This window comes from Coturnix japonica, chromosome 2, assembly GCF_001577835.2.
Source record: "Coturnix japonica isolate 7356 chromosome 2, Coturnix japonica 2.1, whole genome shotgun sequence".
NCBI classification, from domain to species: Eukaryota; Metazoa; Chordata; class Aves; order Galliformes; family Phasianidae; genus Coturnix; species Coturnix japonica.
Genome location: NC_029517.1, coordinates 69691330 through 69711625, shown reverse-complemented (window position 1 = coordinate 69711625; position 20296 = coordinate 69691330). Strand labels below are relative to the sequence as shown.

Below are 20296 nucleotides of genomic sequence, written 5' to 3'. Positions count from 1 at the left end.
AGATTTACAACGGCTTTACTGCCTCTCAATGTTTTTCCTGTTTTTGATTTCTAAAGGCTCAGTTTCTCTCCATACAATAAAATAAACTTCACAGATAGATAGGCCAATACCTACTCACTCCTCCAAATTCTCAGAGCTTTCTATTTGCCTTACTCTCTGAAATGACACACATCTTGTAGTTTAAAAAAGTAGACTTAGTTAGTAATGCACAAATGTTTGCAGACATAACTTCTTTACAGATATCTTCTGTGAGAAGATTATGCCACTCTCCCTGTGTATTTAAGCATAGTGGGAGGCTGGAGTTTTTAATGTCAGATCTGTGTCTGGGAAAGAGGGGCTCTATTTCCACCCTTGGAGCAGTGAGAGATTAGCAGCTTGAAATCACTTTGACAGTTTCAGTTACTCTATAGTATACCGCAGGGAGCTTTAATTCCAACCTGTGAAATTGTAATTGCTTCCCGAGAGGAGTGGAAGGATTCTGAGTAATGACCACAGCCAAGCTCTGCGCCAGGGTTGCCAGTTGCTGCCACTTCAGATATTATTTGCTGTTAGTCAAAAATCACTCCAGCTTTTTGGGGGTGAACTAAATTAACTGAAGCTATCAGATGTTCATATGTGCAGGCAACAATGTGACAGGGGGGATGAACTCTCTTCGAAAGGTATTCTCCTTTCTTGCTTTATCCAACAACCCCTACATAAAACACATCTTCTAAGTCATACTCCTTTTCTAAGCAAGGACACCATTAATGGGAAACTGCAATAAAATGATTAAATGATAAACTCCTCCAGCATCCAAAATCATGCAATAGTAAACATAGGAAGCATGCACTTTGTATTTTTCAGAGGAGATTTAGGATGTCCTTGCTATTTAAGCCTTGTGGTTTGCAAGATTCCTCACTGAAAACAGCCAAAGAGAACTCAGAGCTGGGGCAGACAGTAAGAAAAATGGCTGAGGCTTCCTTCGCACCAAAAAGAAATGCTCTCAGTTAAAAAGCAAAAAGAAAACAACAAAAAACAGTACTGAATGTAGACCTCTTATTAGCCAGACACACTCTATAGTGACCAGTGTGTTTATGCATCTGGTAGAGTGAGATAACCGACTGCGGGGAAAATTCTTCTGTAACATCCTCATTAATTTAGAGTGCAGGAGATTTCTCACCCATGCTGATGGCTTCTAAAGAGAACACGTGATAAAAGTAAGTCTCAAACATATTGCTGATTTTGTTCTAATTTTTAATTCTTAATTTTTATTCTGATGTAATCTAAGTGCTACCTGGACAGGCACCGAGAAGCATTCAGGGAACCAAACAGAAGCAAAACTCATAGATCAGGTGTGTTCAGGTCAACCCATTCCAGAAAGGAGACAAGGCTTCTTCAAAGTCTCAGATGTTAACTAATAGAAATGCATGAAAAACACATTACTGCTTTACAGTACAAACTGACAGAAAGACCTCTCAAAATCTAAAGGAAAATAATAAAACACTTGATATACAACACTTCCCACTTATCAGTGGAAAACTCAGCTGAAGGATACACCGCAATCTGCGAGCACTGTCACTTACAAAAGAATTTTCTTTCCCCTCTTTTCATATAAGGCATTATTTCCAAGAAAATAAGCTGGTTCCATTAACACCAACAGAATCTAAATCACAAGCTTCGTAAATCTCTGCAACAGCTGATGCAATGAGTCTGTAATTGCTATGATTAGATAAGCTAGAGTGGCTGACAGTGAGAGTGCTGGAGGCACAGCACAGATCTGCATAGTTTATTCCTATCAGACACAAAAATTTGGCTCAGATGTAATGATTTTGTCAACTCATAGTTTTCCTGAGAATCTGATTGTCACGTATTTCTGCTTGTAGAGAAGAGTAAGAATTTAATTCATTACACACCTAAACTCTTGGAGACGGCAGCTACATTTGCTGATATGACCTACAGACCGTACTGGAAGCACTGTGGCGGAACTTCTCGATTAATTGCCTGTTATCTATGATAAAACCTCAACCTAAATAGTACAAAGCATCCTTCCTAGGGGATTGCTCATCTGAACTGTAGAGCCATGCTTGGAACACGGGCGCAGTCTACACAAACAACACACTGAAACCACTGTTCCCGCTTTAAGATTTAAAGCAGGCTTTGGAAGTGGTAGTTTGGATAAAAAATCTATAAAGGTGACAAGGGCTGAGCAAAAGAACAATTTCATGTATATAGCAGCTTGGAAGACTTCAGTCCCTGACTGACAAGCATAACCTGAGGTTACAGATATCTTGTAGTGACAAACATGGCTTGTAGAATGTAATTACAGATTTGAAGTGGGCAAAACGTACCCCACTAATGTAGCAATACAATGTCTTACACGCAATATGATCTAGTACACAGCTAATATGAGATTCACTTTTGTTTCTCTGAAGCTTGTACTGTCTATGGAGACTGTATTAACCCATGCTTCAGGAGAACTCTACCACTGAAATTCCCACTCAACAATAAGAAGAACCCACACAACTTTCTGTATATAAAAAAAACATTTTTGTAGTATCAACAAAGCATAGTAACTCTGAAGTTGACAGAGGCAAGATGGCAGAGCAAGACTTCTTTCAGACAGGAGAGCATAACCAATAGCAAAAAATGATGAACTTTAATGGCCGAGCAGTGTTTGATTCTAATGTAAGAAGATACATATCAAACCACCACACTGCATTAAGCAAAATCTTTAAGGAAGCTGTAAATGTTCTGCACATAAAAGATTAGCAACAACACTCCATTGAAAGATTTATTAAAAGCTTTATGAGTTTTCTGCACACAATTCAACCTGCCATGGCAGTTATAAAGAGTAAGCAATGCAAACATTGCATCATTTTAGAAAAACGAAGAGGAAGAAAGATACAATAAACTACTCTGCCAAACACAGATCTTGAACTTCAGGTCTCCCAGAGCTTATTAGCATTCTCTCCTATGAATGACAGGAAAGGCATAGGGTGAGTACAAATTATTGCCCAATTTATATAACTTTTTACCTTTTTAAGAGAGAGATAATTGTTGGTAAAAGTGTTTTCTTTGAAGATTTTAAATAGCAATTTTGTTGTATTTATAAAAGCTGCATTCAATTCACAGTTCTCTTTTCATTCCTCCATAGTAAAACATAGCAAAAAACGCCAGTAGAGCCAGGCTGACAGACAGTATCTTCAATCTGCTTCCTTCCTGGTGCCATGGGAGATGCAAAGTCATCCAGGGAATGAGTGGTGCTTTCACTGGGATCTCAGCAGACTGATGTGCTTTCCACTTTGTGCCATTCTGTGGTACATGCCTGAACTCCTGTGAGGAAATACATATATTAAGATTGAAACATGGCTATGTATTTAAGATTGTACGTATGAAATACAAATAATAACTTCCCTTTGCATTGAGGTTCAAAATAATACACCTTTTTAATACAAATAATTCAATCTGCCTTGCATCAACATCTGGTCATCTGTTTGTCATACAGAACTCTTACCAATGCCATACAAAGTCAATCTTCCTAATGTAATTAACTGCCACATCAATGAAGCTGTTAACAATAGAAACAAATCTCCCATACCAAATATCATCAAAAAGAGTTGGTTAAAGATGTTTTTTTTTCTTTTTTCTTTTTTTCTTTTTAATTTATTTGTTTTGCTGCTATCTCACTATTCTCCCACTTTCAGTTTCTTCAAAAGTCATTTCCAGCTAGTGATAAAGGGGTCCACAGCACAAGAATTCTTTGCCCAGCAGGGCTCTTCTGAAGTCAACCATCATCCCCTGGTGTGCCAGCTCACTGGTGCCTGAATATCCTCCCACAAAGCTTTTCCTTTCACCTGACCCTCAGGAGGTAGCTGTGCTAAAACACCTTCTAATTCAGCACACTGAATCCCAGTTTCTTGCTGCACCTCAACCTGACTGCAAGCACTAAGATCCTCCAGAACATGTGGACTTCTAACTGCAGCACAAGTTACAGATGTTGAATCACCATTTCAGCTTAAATCCATGTAGAAAGAATAAGACATTCCTCTGTCTCGCAACCTTGTTCAGTTCAGACAGTAAACAACCCAAACACAAGTTACAACTGATACCAAGTTTTGAGGGACTTGACATTTCTCCTTGCATGTTAGTGTCTCATGAATTCATACGCATCCCTACATAGCAGTTTTCAGTATTGATTCCACTGGCACCTCATTTCTATTTCACAGTTTTTCTGGTTTCCAACATATAACCAAATAGTCTTTTGTCCACTCTCAGCTTTTAGACATGATAATCTCTCAGACACACCTTCAGGTAGATGCCTCTTCCTAAAAACCTGCTTTGCAGTCCTGTAAGGTGCAGTACAGAACCCTCAATGGCAATAGGAAAAGCTTGGCTAAACTGGACACACTGCCTGGAGCCTGAGTAAAGGGCTGTAGTGTGTAAAACAGTGAAGAACCCACCCATAGTATAATCTGATCTTAATATCATGTAACTATCACAGTATCAGCTGTGGAAAACACAACATACACATATGCTGTCATTTGACCCTCAGAGTTTACAGTATTTAAGTGCTGTATTCTGAGTTTGTCCACAATTTTTATTTTCCCTAAAGCTTTCTACCTAGTGTACCTTGAAGAACGAGACAACTGCAGAACATCTTTCTTAAAACCAAGATCATTATAGCCACTTTGGCTGGCTGGAGGCAAACATTTCACCTCTTGAGCTAGTTCATTTCCTCTAGTGCTGATTTTATTGAAGTATTAATACCTGTAAGACCCTTGATGTATCTCTGGAGAAAAGCGTTTATTGCACACAATCACTAGTGAGAGTGCAACGGTTTCTTAACCTGAGCTCACAAATACCCCTGTAGCTGCAAGACTTGGGAAGATTAGCCTAATGATTCAGCTAATTGGAATTTAGAACTAAATCCAAAGAGTCTTTTTTATCTGAAAAATACATGGGAAATAATAAAGAACTTTCCAGAAATATAAATTCATATTAATTTAAGTCTTGCTAGGCCATACACTCTTGAGTAGACTTGTTATTAATAAAGAGCACTGTTCTCACTGAAAAGAAAAAAGATATTCTAGGATTTACGCACATACTATTAATCAAAATAAGGGGAAGGGGGAAAATTATCAAACTGAAATGCAAAGAAGGCACTTTGAGCTAAGCATCTTGTATTTCCATGGAGTTAGCCTTTCATCTTGTTTTGGCAGCCACAAAGTAAACACAAGACTTTGCTAATAAGGTATAATATAAATTATTAAACCATCCAGTATATGATCAAATGCATTTCAGATTATTTTTCTGCATAATTCTGCCTTGACAACTGCCAGGAGTAATATATTTTCTGTACTCTTGCACAGACCCATTGATTGCTGTCTTTCTGAAGCTCCAGCTACAGCCTTAAACTGCTACGCATGAAAGAAATACACAATCACATCAAAACCTAAGCTTTGGCATCTGTCGATCACAGCCTAGCTTTCTGTATGATCTCACTTCATGTTAGTCAACAAAGACATGATAGCAACTTTTTAGCTCTGAGCTGAGGTTTTAATAGATTCAAAACATTCCTTACATGCAAATTTCTTTCATGGCTCAGGGGCACTGCTGGAGCTTGAAGTGTTAGCTAACTGCTGTGAAAAACTACTTGACTGCGCATATCTCAAGACAAATTTGACTTCTGAATCTTCCAGCTCAAGCAAGTATATCTTACACACTTGTACTACTGGGTTTAAAAATATGAACTTTTATATAATCACACACAAGTAGCCTATGTGACAAATTAGAAGAAAACATGTAAAAAATACATATTACATATCCTACAGTGCCATTTGAAACTCTGGGCTACCACATTTTGGAGGCATTTTTCAGATTTCAAAAACAAACAGCTACTGAAGGTCACACAGATTATACATATATATCCTGATTTCTGCCCATGTCAAGAGAATCACAGAACTGTAGGTGATAGAAGGGACCTCTGGTGATCATGCAGTCTAGTCCACTCTGTCAATGCAGGTTCCCCACAGTAGGTCACACAGAAAAACATCCAGTTGGGTTTTGAATATTTCCAGAGAAGACTGCAGAACTTGCCTGAGCAGTTTGTTGCAGTGTGCTGTCACCCTTAAGGTAAAGAAAATTTTCCTTATGTTCATATGGAACTTTGTATGTTACAGTCCATGTCCACTCCTCCTTGATCAAGAGATGGGCATCAATGAAAAGAGCCTGGCCATACCCACTTGACTCCTGCCCTTTAGATACACAGTGCTCACATGTGGCCTCACCAGGGCAGAGCAGAGGAAGAAGATCACCTCCCTTGATCTACTGGTCATGCTCTTTACAATGTACCCCATGATACCATCAGTCTTCTTGGCCAGAAGGCCACACTGCTGTCCCATGGACAACTTGTTCACCAGGACACCCACATCCTTCTCTGCAAAGCTCCTTACCAGCAGTTCAGCCCATAACTTGTATTGATGCATGTGATTATTCCTTCTCAGGCATAGGACTCTGCACTCGCCTTTGTTGAACCTCATAAGATTTTTCTCTGCCCAGTTCTCCAGCCTGTCCAAGCCTCACTGAATGGCTGCACAGCCATCTCCTACCATCTTTGTATCATGAGCAAACTTACATTTGCTGAATGTGCATTCTATGCCACACAGATCCACCTCCAGAATGTCTTTCTCCTATATAAAAAGTTAATTCAAAATTTAGTCTTCCCAAGTAAGAATCTAAAAGAAGTCTCCATCTATAAGTTACTGCACCTGAACTCACCATTATTCTAAAGTTTCACTGTTATTTTCCAATCAATTATTTGTATCAATCACCACGCTGAGACCTCACACCACAGAAAACCGTTGTCTCGGGTTAGGACTTGCAACCACAAGAGAGCTGAGGGAGATTTTAAGCAGAAAAGTTTGTGATTCAAAATTCACAGTTATGCAAATAATGACCTGAAATGAAGAATGAACTTAGGAGCACAATGTGGGCCAACTCAGGATCGGGATCTGTCACTAATTGCTTCCTTGTACAGAGATAGCATCTCCTTTATAAAGGAGATGGCAGCTGCTTGCTCTGGCCACTTATCTGGTAATTAGTTGGCTAGTAGATTAATCTGTTTCCTAGAGATCACCAGCACAGAATTCATAGCTTTGAAGTCTTTCATGTCACTATCACCTCTACTGAAATGCACCACCCATTGCCTCACTGCGCTCACATCCTCTGTTAGGCCTCTGATGTCATGGGCCAGCATAAAATAGGTGATATTTCATTTAGAGCAGCTCCCACACTAGTGCCTCAAGAACCATCAATAAAACTGAACAATATTTACATTTCAACAGTGAAACAAGTAATATTGCTTTCACTTGGAAGTGAGTTATTAATATATCACCTTTAAGAGGAATTCTATATTACAGGCTACAGAAAGTATCCTCTTAAGCACTTTTATTTGCAAAGAGCACAATGACAAATATTCAGGAAAAATCTCAAGGGACATTTTCTTTCAAAATCAGGAAGAAGTCACAAACAGTATCATGCAGTCTCATAAACATGGTATAAGATGAGCATTTTTAATATTTAGGAATCATATTTCTTCCCACAGTTTCAAATTCTGTAGCTGTGGGTTCTATATGCTGCCTTCACTTTACAAGAACTGAAAGAAAGAAAATTAAAATGCCTCTGGAGCCATACTCCAAGATCTCTACAACTGTAGATCTCTACAACTCGTCTCAGATTTAAGCTGTCACCAGAAGCCAATACAGCCTCTAAGTCCTTTTATCTCTATCAAGCATAAGATTTAAATCAATTTTCTTGAAGTTATACAATGTCCTCATGCTGAGTCACCTCACAACTTCTGTTACACTCATTTCTACCCTGTATTAAATACATCCAATCAATGAGAATGTATGTTTATATAAAGCACAGCTAGAATCAGTCCTCAGTGAAAAGGAGCATTTCATATAAGACTGACATCCAACAGTTAATAAACTGTTGACCAACTCTGTGGGTTCAGTGATAAGCCAAAGATTTGCTTTTCATATGGTCATGTCCTCTTTCCTTGAAGTATCCTTACTTGTTTTAGGAGGTCTCCCACAGTACCAGTTAGCATACTTCTAAGCACGTAAGGGAGTATCTTGAAATCGGAGTCTCCTTTTTTAATTTCACACTCAGCCAAGTTCAACTGCAGTTAATGAAGGACTCTCTCAGGGAGACATCAAACAACAGTTACTGTGCGCAGCAAGCCTAACTGCTATAACACAATCTCAGTATCCCAAGCCTCTGTAAGTGACTCATCAGCCCAACTCTGCAATAAAGATTACATGAGAAAAATCTTTTTTGGCTTGCTGTGTACTTCATACTAGATAATCACGATAGCACCTTGGCATTATGTATAAGACATCAAAGAACTCTAAGTATCCAGCCTACAAGCTGTAACAAATATCAACCCTCAGGAGAGCATTTCTGTCTTTCAGAGGGTGGTCTGATTAGACAACCAAATTCTGTATCTCTCAAAGACTAAGGAACATAAATATGAGCTTACACTGTCTAATACTCAAATACCAGAGATCTGTACCTCATCCAAGAGCCTCCAAAGAATCCACTGGACCTCATATCTTGTGTATGGGAACTGCTGAGTCACAGCCTGAACCACTGATTGAGCACCTGGGGAAATGACTGCATCAGCCCTGGGAGTGCAGGGGAAGGCAATTCAGCTGTGTGACTGCAAGGGGTGGATCCTGGCTGCATCTCTCCTAGACCCCATTGAAGGGCTGACTGTCACTAGGGAAAGATCTCTGGTTGGAGATCCTTCCTTCATGGAATTTTTCCCCATGAGCCTAGATCCTTGAAGATGAGTGAACGTTCCCTTCCCGTTTGTCCTTTTGCCATTCTGCTCCTGCATTGCCTTTCTACTCTGCTAATCCTTCGACCGTAACATGCTGGACTTAGTTTCTCTCTGAGCAGTCACAGATGAAATTCATTTGAGCATATGCCATGGAATGTTCATTAATTTGTAAATATCTGGTTCTAAGCACTTTGAACTGACTATCATCACATTTCCTTGCTATGCTGACCAGTGAGCAGTAAGAACATCTTCCTCTGCCTCATCTTCATAAGTGAAACAGGAAGACGAAAACTGCATTTCTGGAGGATAATGTAAAAATAAGCTTAATACTGTGTTTGAAGTACTCAAAAGGAAAGGTTAGAAAAGAGATCAGAAATTCCCTTGAGAGTGAACTGCATACAGCAAATAACAGTTATTATAAAATGAATAATGAAGAGGAAAAATACCTAACAATTGCTTATTAAATGAACAGTCCCAGCTCTATGCATAGAAGAAAACAAATCCATATGTAAGAAAATTGTGCATTAGCACATCATTAAGATGCTGAAACACAATATGGTTGGCATCTATATGGAAAAGAATAAAAACTGAATGAAAATCTAGAAATTCTAGAATTTCTTTTTTTTTTTTTTCTTTTTTTCCCCCAGAGTACTTTACACTCCAAATAATTTGTACACATGTATATGTGAGAAATGTCATTCTTAGTTTCTTGTTATATTATAGGCCTTCAGTGTCGTAGCAGTGTTACAATTTTCTCTGAGCTTACAAAGATACTAGCCAGCAGAACACAAATCATACTACTTTAGTACATTGTCTGTTTGTCCTTTTTGGTGTTTGGTTGTTGACCTGGTCTCCTGGAGAATAAAAGGAGTATCTGGAATTGATTCCCAAGCAACTGGTGTCCTTGATTCTATCTTTTTCATTATCTGTGCGCATACTAGTAACTTTTGCGCCTACTCATCCATTTCAACAATGGAAAAGCAATCAATTAAATTTCACAAACGTCAAAGGCTGGTCTTAAAAAAAACCAAAAAAAACCAAAAAAAAAACCAACCAACCAACACCTAAATAGAGCTCTTTTGAGGAAAAAGTCAAAGAACAGTTTCAGTAATCTGGCTTTTTGCCCTCACCTTGCTGACCAATCTGCATTCCTATGCTTCCAAATTACCTACGATATTTACACAAACCACTTACAATATGTTACATGTCCACAGAGTAGTCAGAGAAGACAGGGAGGATGTGGATATGAAGCTGTGGTTTTTGCTAATAGAAACATATGACTCAAACTATGGAAAACCATTAGTTCATTAGGCTACATTAGTTCAACTACTTACTTCTTCATTCTCTTTCTAAAAAGTCTGTGAAGGCTGTATTCTTGCAAAAATACTGTTTCTGCATCACAGCACTTCAAAACTAACGGCAAGACCAGATGTAAGCTGGATAAAGAATAAGCATGTGAGAGGAAAGGAGATGGCGCTGCTCAACATGGGATGGGGTACAATGTTTCAAAAACCTAGTATGCTCATAAATATGAGCAGTCAGTACTTTCCAATTGTCTTCTGGCTTTCCATAGCTGAGATGTATCTGACTGGATCCCACTATTATAGTGGATCCCACTATTATATATATGTATGATATAAGAATGATTTCAAATAGCTGTTGCAGAGGTATTTAATCTACTTTTTTAGATGTGCAATGTTAGGTCAAAATTAAAATGGTAACAAATTTCTATCAAATGCAGTAGGACTTGTAGGCCGTTTTCTTATAAATGAGGAAAGGATGAAGTTATTAAGATAGACTGACAGTCTTTGAAAGGAATTTGTCTCACCTCTAGAACATTTCTTGCACTCCTCTGGGGAAAAAAAAAAAAAAAAAAATCTTTCCTAGTGTAACAGACACACTGCTTTCAGGAAAAATACATTAAAAAGATCTAGGATAAACACAAACAGAAGATTACCTGAAAATCACTAACATGTATAAGGTATCTACAGAGATAGTAAGCAAAAGCCCACAAAACAGTATGTGTTGGATTTTATTTAGTCTTTAACAAATTGATGGGTTTAGATTTTTAAATGCTTCATGCCTACATACTAAAGCTTAACAGCCATACAACATGATTTTTATTGCACAAGATACTCTCACAAGCATAAATCTATCATTCACTCCTTTACAACTATTTAGAGCCATACATCTGCCTCTCCCCTGCAGTCCTGTGACAAAACCTGATCATGCTGCAGAATGTTAAGCACTCCTCACTGGAGAAAAGTAATAAACTAATGTTTCTTTGGCCAGAAATACATGTTGAATAGTTCAAATAGGGAAAGATTTTCTGTAATTCCAAGCCCTACTTTCATTACTTCATTAAAGTTTGTGCATCCAGAAAAAAAACTCTGTCAGAAATGGGATATTCACAGACATCCTTTTTTATTTTTGGTATGATAATCACGCTATCTCCACTATATCCACTTATCTGAGATTTCAAATGTGCAAAATAATTTCCATACGGAGAAGATAAAGCACAGACAGGATGACTGAAATGACTTACAGTCATGTATGAACTCCTGTCAAAACAAGGATGAAATTTGAAAAAAAAACAACAAAAAAAGAAGGCTCTAGCCCTGATAACAAGACCCTTTCTTGAGGGGCAAGAAATCCATCTTGTTCATATTAGGTGTAGGTAATTTTCATAGTCACATGTTATTTTTGACAAAAGGAAGGGCTGAATCATACTGCCTATACATCTCTTATCTCTTCCAGGAGAAGTGTCTTTAATTTTTTTTTTTTTTTTTTTTTTTTTTTTCATGCAGTAACAATCACATATTCAACACAATTTGCAGTATGGAGCAGTCAATCCTTTTTGACTGGCTGTGAGTCTATTAAGAGCTTTCCACTATGATGTCTTGCCATTTACGAAGCATGGCATAAATTCATCATGTGATGAACAGTTACTAGTTCTTCTCCATACATTATATATGCTTCAATGTGTATGACCCTATGCTGGTGTCCACTGGAAAAAAAAAGGGTGTTGGGTAGTATCTAGCCAGGAGGGTGACCATAGTTGGCTACACACCAAAGGCTTCTTCACTTCTGTAATGTCAACACCCTCACACATCTTGGAGACAGCTTCATTACAGACCAAGTCCCACAGCAGTTTTTCTGCAAATAAGGCCAGGTAAAAAGGCAAAATAGTGTGTTACTCAGAAGTTGTTGTCACAACTGAACAGCAACATCAACATCTATTATAACACCTGGTGACTCAGGATGAGCTGGAAGCCAGAAAATAGCTACTTTCTTACAAAATAATGATCTATATAGGTCAAATATTGTCTGCCTACAGGCCCCTAATTATTCGGTGTGATTATTATCACCCACAACAACTACAAATGTGAGTTTCTTTTTAAGAAATGTTTATCACTGAAATCTTCTCAACTCCATGTTTTTAATTTACAAACAATTTCTCTGCCCTTCTCTACGATAAAGAATGCTTGAAAAAAATAGACATTGTTTCTTGCATGCCTTGATGCTGCATGCAGCTCCGCTTTGGTTTTGACTTTACACCAGTGTATCTTAAAATTTTACCAGCACCTGTGACTTCAACAGTGAAAAGGTGAAGCGCTACTGAAGTATATATACTACCCTCACTATACTTCTGAAGTCTCTATTTTTGATAGTACTTCCAGGATTTTAACTAGCATGTATTATTTAGCCTGGCAGTGGAGTAAGTCAGAAGAAAAACAATCTGCATTTTTAAGCAGAGTTCTAACATCTGAAACAATAAATAGAGATATGGGGGAATCCTTCAAGTCCTTTAAATATCCATTAGGAAGCAATCAGAGGAAGATTATCAAGATTAGTGTATTGTACACTAAGCACAAGCAAACTTGTTCTCTCTAATAAATGCTTAAATAATTAATTACCTTTCTAAATATTTCTTCTACTTAATGGTCTTTGAAAAAACCCATAGGAACAGTTTCCTTTGGAACATGCTATAAATAAGAACAAAACCTGGAATTAAATAAATTTAAGTATCAAGATTCCTGAAAATCTTCAGTGCAATAGGCAGTGAGCCAAATTTCTTAGATCTCAGACTTTACAAGCAAATTACTGCTCTCTTAGTTGGGGAGGACTCCTTAAAAAAATCTTAGATTGAAGGAGAGATTGAGATAGAAGGGCAAGGGTTTAATTCTATCATTGTTTGGGTCCAGTACATTTGCAAAAACATGCTTTATTTCTTAATGACATGACCAAGACTTTGATCTCATTATGCAGCAAAGGATCTAGAGTGAATGTTAAACTTGATATGGAATACAGTTTGTATAAACAGAAAGTTATGGGATACAACCTCTGAATAACTGGTTTGCCACATTTGCGTAGATAATGATAAAAACTTTAAAATCCACCATGACTTTAAAGGATTGGCCAGAGCACAAAAGTTACTTGAGAAATACATTCATACACATCTTAGTGAATTTTCATTACCGTAAGTGTCAACAAGAGCAGAAGGGACAATTTCTGAAGACTATAATACCAGTCATCTAGTGAAAATCTGTTAAAATGTTTTTAGGAGAGTATAATATTATGAAAGGCCTTATTATTAAACACCTTATTTTGCTTATAACTTTTGTTGTTGTTGTTGTTTGTTTTTTATTAGATACACTTTTTTTAACACTTTAAAGTTCAACTATAGCTTAATCTCATTACAGCAATTTTCAAAAGAATCTGAAAGCTAGCAAAATCTCTCTCCACAATGGTTTTGGCAGCAAAAATATTTCTAAGAGGAAGAACTTCAACATTTCAATACCTTGGATGAGTGAAAAAACCTCCTACTGATCTTTCCTTTGTTACTGGGGAAATCTATACTGCCCTTCTAAACCTCTGTTTCCTCTCAAGTGCTCCATGTGTCTTTTTCATGCTGACCTACTTAAGTATTCTTGTAGAAAAGCTGAAGATTACCACACTGATAGATGATAAATAGGAAGAAAAATCATCCACCTCACAGTTCCTATCCATAAGTCAATGAAGACTAAATGTCTTCTCCTTCTGACTGTGTATTCACTTGCAAGGAAATGAAAGGGGATGAGAAGAAATGGAGAGTGAGATACTGTGTGTGTGAGCTTTTCAGGGATCTAAAGTTTAGTAAAAAGAAAAGCGAAATCTAAATAATGCAAGCAAACACACAACATGTACACAGGCTGAATGTTCTTCATTTACTTTTGACTGCACTGTTGCTGAACTCCACTGGAGAGAAATAAAGATAATTTTATAGTAACTTTTGCTGGCATAATCAGTTAGAAATAGGTGACCTCCAAAAACAGAGAAATTGAGAAAAGCTGTGGCTGCCTTTTTTTTCTTCTTCCTGAAAGCCAATTAACACTTATAAAATTTATGAACTGGTACATTAAATAACGAAGCTCTACTAAAAGCCAATGCCTTTTGATCCTTTCCAAATAGTCTGCTGAACTGAAAAGAAAAAAATATTTCAAAAAGAACTCCTTCCTAAAGGAGTGTCAAGTAGATAAAATTACCATGGCTACACACTTCCAATTTGTCTCTAAGTCAAGGGAGAACAGATCCCACTCTCTCATCTTACAGTGCAGCATGGGGTCAAGTACTAGAAATAATACACAAAAATGAAACAACTGATTCAGTACTTGAGGGTTCTACTTCTGGAGGCAGGAGGGGCAGAACACTTCTGTTTAATTTTCCTTCTTCAGAAAATGACTTGTAGTAATAGCTGGAATGATTCAACTATTTCCATTCTTCTGCATGCACTGCAGAGCATTAACACAATTACACAATTTAAAGTGATTAGACAGTAACAATCAGACAAATAACACTGCCCGTAGGGTAACTAAAAAGGAAATAAACTACAGTTCTTATCTTTCCACCTGAAATGGTCTTAAGAGAGTATTTGTTTGGAAAAGGGCTATATAAAATGTGTTGTTTCAGCTGAGCTTTGATCACTGTAGCTGAAATTCAGCCCTATCAGAGAGATGGGCAGAAAGGCAACCCGTCCATTAAATTTAAGACCTCAGGATAAAACTACTTAGTAAAAGGATCTTAAATTGGCTCTTGGCTTTGCTTTCTTTAATCATCTGTATGTGTTTTAACCTACTATCTAATTCTGGATATACGAGCCACCTTCTATTCCATTTTGTGAGCCATCAAATAATTTTTGACTGAATTGAAATGTTCATGAAATTACAGAAAGTAAGGCTGGAAACAAACATAAAAGTTCACCTAGCCCACAACCATCACTGAAGATGGGTGGCCTGTACCTAAAAATGTTTTTCTCAGATACTTGTTAAAATTATTTTTAAAGAATAGCATTTAAGAAAAAAAAAATTCCCCAACCCACTACATGCAATCCAAGCCAATTCTTATGCAAACTCAGAAAGAAAAATGTTTTCAGGCCATAAGAATGAATCTATCCTGAGTTTCAGAGTCTAGACTGAGAAATGTTTGGCTTTCAAGTAGAAGAAAAAAATCAACTGAAATTTCCAAACAAATTAATCCAATGTGGAATACAGATGATGTGTGAATCATAAAAGGAAATGTCAATTTTTTAGACTCTGTTTATAGTGATACTAACTTTACAGTAACCTCTGAAATAGCAGAAGAAAACATACGATACAGAGACTAATTTAGAAGGATTTTACACCATTTTATATGGCTTCTATTTAAAACCATAATGGAACAAGACTAACACATTAAATGGAGCTGATTAATAACTATAAAAGCACTAATTGGTTGCATACCTCTCACTACTAACATTTGTTTTAGAGAAAGGGTGAGAGAGAAACTCACAGAACAAAAGGCATTTTCCTACAACAGAAAATGTAAGAGCACTAAACACTGCACCATATTTTATGGAAATGTGTCAACACCTGAAAACTGCTTTACATTGGAAGTGTTCAATTGTTTGTCCATACATTTATGTTAGATAGAAAATTCCCAACATATTCCTCAAACTGCACCTTCTTAGATGCTGTGACGTAAAAGCTTTGTAAAGTAGCCTTTCAACAGAGGTAAAAGGTGTGCTTTATTTTCTTTTTTCTTTTTTAGAAGTACTGATCTTTCATTAGCATTTCTCACGCTGTGTATATTTTGTGTCAGATTCCTTTTCTTGTACCTGCAAGTCATATTTTTTTTTTTCATCCAAAATTTTGCTTCTTTAACTTTTTCTTTCCCTAAATAACTGTCTTTTAATCCCTGTTTAGAATCCAAGCTTTCCACAAATTTGAAACTCCAATGTACATAAAAATTTGTGCTTTATAATCCCTGCAGATTTACACACATCTTCCATGCCCTTGAAGGAAGTTTCCAATATAGAGATCTCAATTTTGCCACAATTTCTTTCATTTTGGTTCCAGAAGACTACACACTCTTCTCTCTTCTCCATTTCATTTTGCCTGCAAGTGAAGCACTTTCTTCCTAATATCAGAAAGTTTCCTTCAAGCTACGCTTTGTTGACTCTTCTTTCTGGCAGCTTATATAGAAGCCTTTGATTTTTGTATCTTTTCTATTTCCTAACATCAGAAAAAAAAGTCTGGATAACATTTAGAGGTCGTCTTTTGCTAAATAAATAGAAAATACTTGTGACTAACTAGGGGATGGGAACACAAAGCTCTTTTAGTAGCATCCAAATGTACAGTGCTATCTCCTGCAAAGATAATGAGGGGAGGACACAGAGAAAAAGGAACAAGCAAATTGATCACATGGTTCCTTGCTATCTATATATCGGTGGCTTATTCCTCAATTCTGTCTGTAAATATGATATACTTGTTATGCATTTTATTTTGTCCTGCTGAGAAACTATGAAGGTCCTTAAACATGGTCAAATTAAATAAAAATGAAAATATCAAAACTTAATTTTAGAATTAAACAAGACCACTGACACCTTCATTCATTGTCTAGTGATAATAAGTATTGTGTGCATTGTAAACCACCTTCAAAATCTCACAGACAATATTAGCAGAGCACATAACGATAGAGTAGACATGTTAGCGTGCTTTACTGAATATCAAAATGCTGAGGTACATCCATAAGGCTTTGTCAATTCCTAACCTCCTCAATAAAAGAGTATCATATCTGGAGCATTCACTTTTTTCCCCCCCTATGAAATTTAGAAGAACTAATTATTGATCAGAAGTTTTATTTACTGTTAATTTTAATTACAAGTAGTTACTTGTGATATGCCTGTTTTGTCTAGCAGCCATTTTTAATGTCTGTTATCAATACCCAGTCTACACATCCTACTCTAGATTCACCAGAACCAAATCCAAAACTGCCTTCTCTCATGCTTTATTGATTTCAGTTATCACTATCTATCCTCTAAACCTTGTTCTATTACTGAATCGGCAAACTGCACATTACAAGCCCTAAGAAATCTATACTAGATTTAAATTCCAATAATTGTAATTACTAAATGTATTTTGCCCTTAATTAACTATCCTGAAAACAGTGCAATGTAGACACGATTCACTTTCGAGCAACTTCAATTAAAAATGCATGTTGAAGTAAAAAATTAATTCTGGTAAACAGCTGTGCATTTTAATACATAACATGTCCCCTACACTCTGTCAGAGTAATCATTTTGACATCTTTTTAACCCAAGCTACTGGCTCCAGTGTTCCTCTAGCCTCCCTGTCCTAAATTCTGCCACAGAGCCTACTGTTACTGAAAGTAGAGACCTCATTTTAAGCAATTTATTTAGACAATTTTTTTAAAAAAGAAAATATATTAACTGCTAAGAAACTCTACATCACTAGTAAATGTATGAAAATGGATGGATATATTTGGTGTTTTGCACAGACTGAAAAAGTATGATAAAAATGTACGCCAGAAATAGTCTGGAAATAATTTTATCAGTATTTGCCTGCTTCTGATATGGCACAAATATGAAATGTACGAAAGGTTGACAGCGTCAACATTTCTGAGTGTGACACACTCTCTTTTCCAATCAAAACTGATTCTGTTTGCTGACCTTCTTGCACTTCTTTGTACCAAACAGTTCCCGCAGTAGTGCAGTCAAAAGGGTAATAAACAAAACAAAACACCCAAACCAACAAACTAACAAAGTCAAAAACAAAGAAGCCACAACTGTCCTTTCGAAGCCACTGTATGCCTTTGGTGCTTCCTCTGAACTAATCAGAAGAAATTACTGAGGGAAATGTAGCAGGTCAGAAAGAAACAAAATAGGAAATTCAAATAACGTTATTTGAATACACTGTCAAAATGGTACCTTTAGAACTGCTACAGGCTGTGTACAATCACATTACAGCCCTAAATCAGCACTATCCCTCTTCCCTTCTTACAAAGCACATTTATGCAAGGATGCTAAACTGTAAGCTACAGTCCCAATACCTTTCACGGTCATGAGGGAAGAGCTAAGTGCTTTGCTGAATGGGAATGGTCTAAAGCATAGACACTTTAGTGCAGTACAACCCTTTGTCAAGTTGTTTTGCTCTAAATTACCTCTATCTACATTAAAATTTACATGTCATTCTGAACTAACTGCTATCCCAGACCAGCAAACACAATGGAGCTGAGAGGAAGTCATACCACTAGCAAGGTGACAGCAGAGACTGAGTTAAAACTTCCCAAGTTATTCAGATTGTATGCTGTAGTGGAAATGCTGTAGTGGCCTGAAGCAATGATGGAGCACATGGTGGGAAGGCAGAGCCAACCCAGGGGAGCTCTGGTGCAAGCAATGCACATGAGTGACTGGAGGGGGTGAAGCCAGGACCCACCCCTTCCCAGATCTCATTTAAGGGTTGGCAGTGGAGGTAAGAGTGTCTCTTGCTGGAGATCTCTGCCTACCTCAGGTGTTCCAAAGGTAAGTGGCTCTTTTCTGTCATTTCTGTATAAAATCATGACTCTGTGGCTGCTGCATTTGGGCTCATTCTCATTTGCTGTAGCCAAAGACTTTGCTACCTTGCTATTATCATCCCATTATGCCATTGCACGTGCTATGTACAGGATGCTGGCCAGTTCCTAGAAGAGCTTCTGACCAGAGAACAACACTGGATAAAAAAAAACGTGCCTGATCTCAAGTGCCACATGGCAGCTGGTTACTTGTTCAATCAATCCTGAAATGTAAAAGCAGGCCCTAATTGTTCCTCATTTTAGTGCAAAGCAGGAAGCGAAAGGGCCATGTTTTCAATTTTTGTTTTATTCAGTTCTTCCTTCTCTCTGCTATACAGTTTGTTAACTTGGCTCAACAGTAAAGTTATCCAAGGTTTTTGCTCTGCATGCTGTCCTTTTCAGCATGTGGTGGAGAGCCCTGGCATTCTGTTGAAGATCCAGGAGCTCTACTTTTGAGGGAATATCTGAAAACACTTGTTTTAAGTTGTGTCATTCTTCTTTCCTCATGCCTCAGCCTGTCATGAGTGCACACAAAGAACCATAAAAAAGATCAGACAATGTGTTGCCCCGTTCTCTTATAATTAAGAAGAGTCATCCTCTATGACTCAATTTAGACTGCCACTTAGATTCTACTTCAATTATCATTTAGACTGCCGATGAGTGGGATTCCTCAGAGATAGGTGTTGAAACCACTGCTATTTAACATCTTTTTAGGTGTCATGGGCAGTGAGATTGAGTGCACACTCAGAAAGGTTGTAGAAAACACCAAGCTGAGTGGAGCAGTTGATACCCTACAGGGAAAGGATACCATCCATAGGGAACTGGGCAGGCTTGAGAGGAGGGCAGCAAAGTCCACCTAGGTCAGAGTAATCCCAAGTACAAATACAGGCCGGTTGGAGAATGGCTTGAGAGCAGCCCTGAGGAGATTTTTGGGGTGCTGGTTGATGAAAAGCTCAATGTGAGCCAGCAGTGAGAGCTTGCAGCCCAGAAGGCCAACTGCAGGCCAGAAGGCTGCATCAACAGAAGTATGCCCAGCAGGTTGAGGGGGGTGACTCTGCCCCTCTACTCTGCTCTTACGAGAACCCCACCTGGAGTACTGTGTCCAGTTCTGGGACTCCCAGCACAAGAAGGACATAGAACTATTGAATGGAGTCCAAAGGAGTACTGCAAATATGATCAAATATGAAGGTTTGAGCACCTTCCCTGTGAAGACTGGCTGAGAGAGTTGGAGCTTTTCAGCCTGGAGAAGAGAAGGCTCTGAGAGGACCTTCTAGTGGCCTCTAGTACCTGAAGGGGACCTACAGGAAAGCAGGGAAGGGACTTTTTATAAGGACAGGTAGTAACAGGACAAGGGGAAATGGCTTTAAACCAAAAGAGGGTAGATTTAGACTAGATATTAGGAAGAAATGCTTTACTGTGAGGGTGGTGGAATGGGTTGCACAGAGAGGATGTGAATGTCCCCTTCCTGGAGGCGTTCAAGGCCAGGCTGGATGGGGCTTTGAGAAAACTGGTCTAGAGGAAGATATCCCTGCATATAGCAGGGGGGTTGGAAATAGATAATTTTAAAGATCCCTTCCAACTCAAACCATTCTATGACTGGAATAT

General features: G+C 37.8%; 1 protein-coding gene across 3 annotated transcripts in view; it reads right to left on the bottom strand.

Annotated features, from left to right (window-relative positions):
- Window positions 1-2756: 2756 nt before the first annotated feature.
- CDKAL1 (CDK5 regulatory subunit associated protein 1 like 1) overlaps window positions 2757-20296 on the bottom strand; it is a 315678-nt gene continuing 298138 nt past the window's right edge. For 2 of the 3 annotated variants that reach the window (XM_015854755.2, XM_032442509.1), the window contains one exon: window positions 2765-3312. In XM_015854755.2, the coding sequence (XP_015710241.1) occupies window positions 3106-3312 (207 nt within the window). In that variant the 3' untranslated portion in view covers window positions 2765-3105. Of the gene's footprint in view, window positions 3313-20296 lie in introns of all 3 variants that reach the window. The other variant, XM_015854757.2, reaches the window with a different exon arrangement.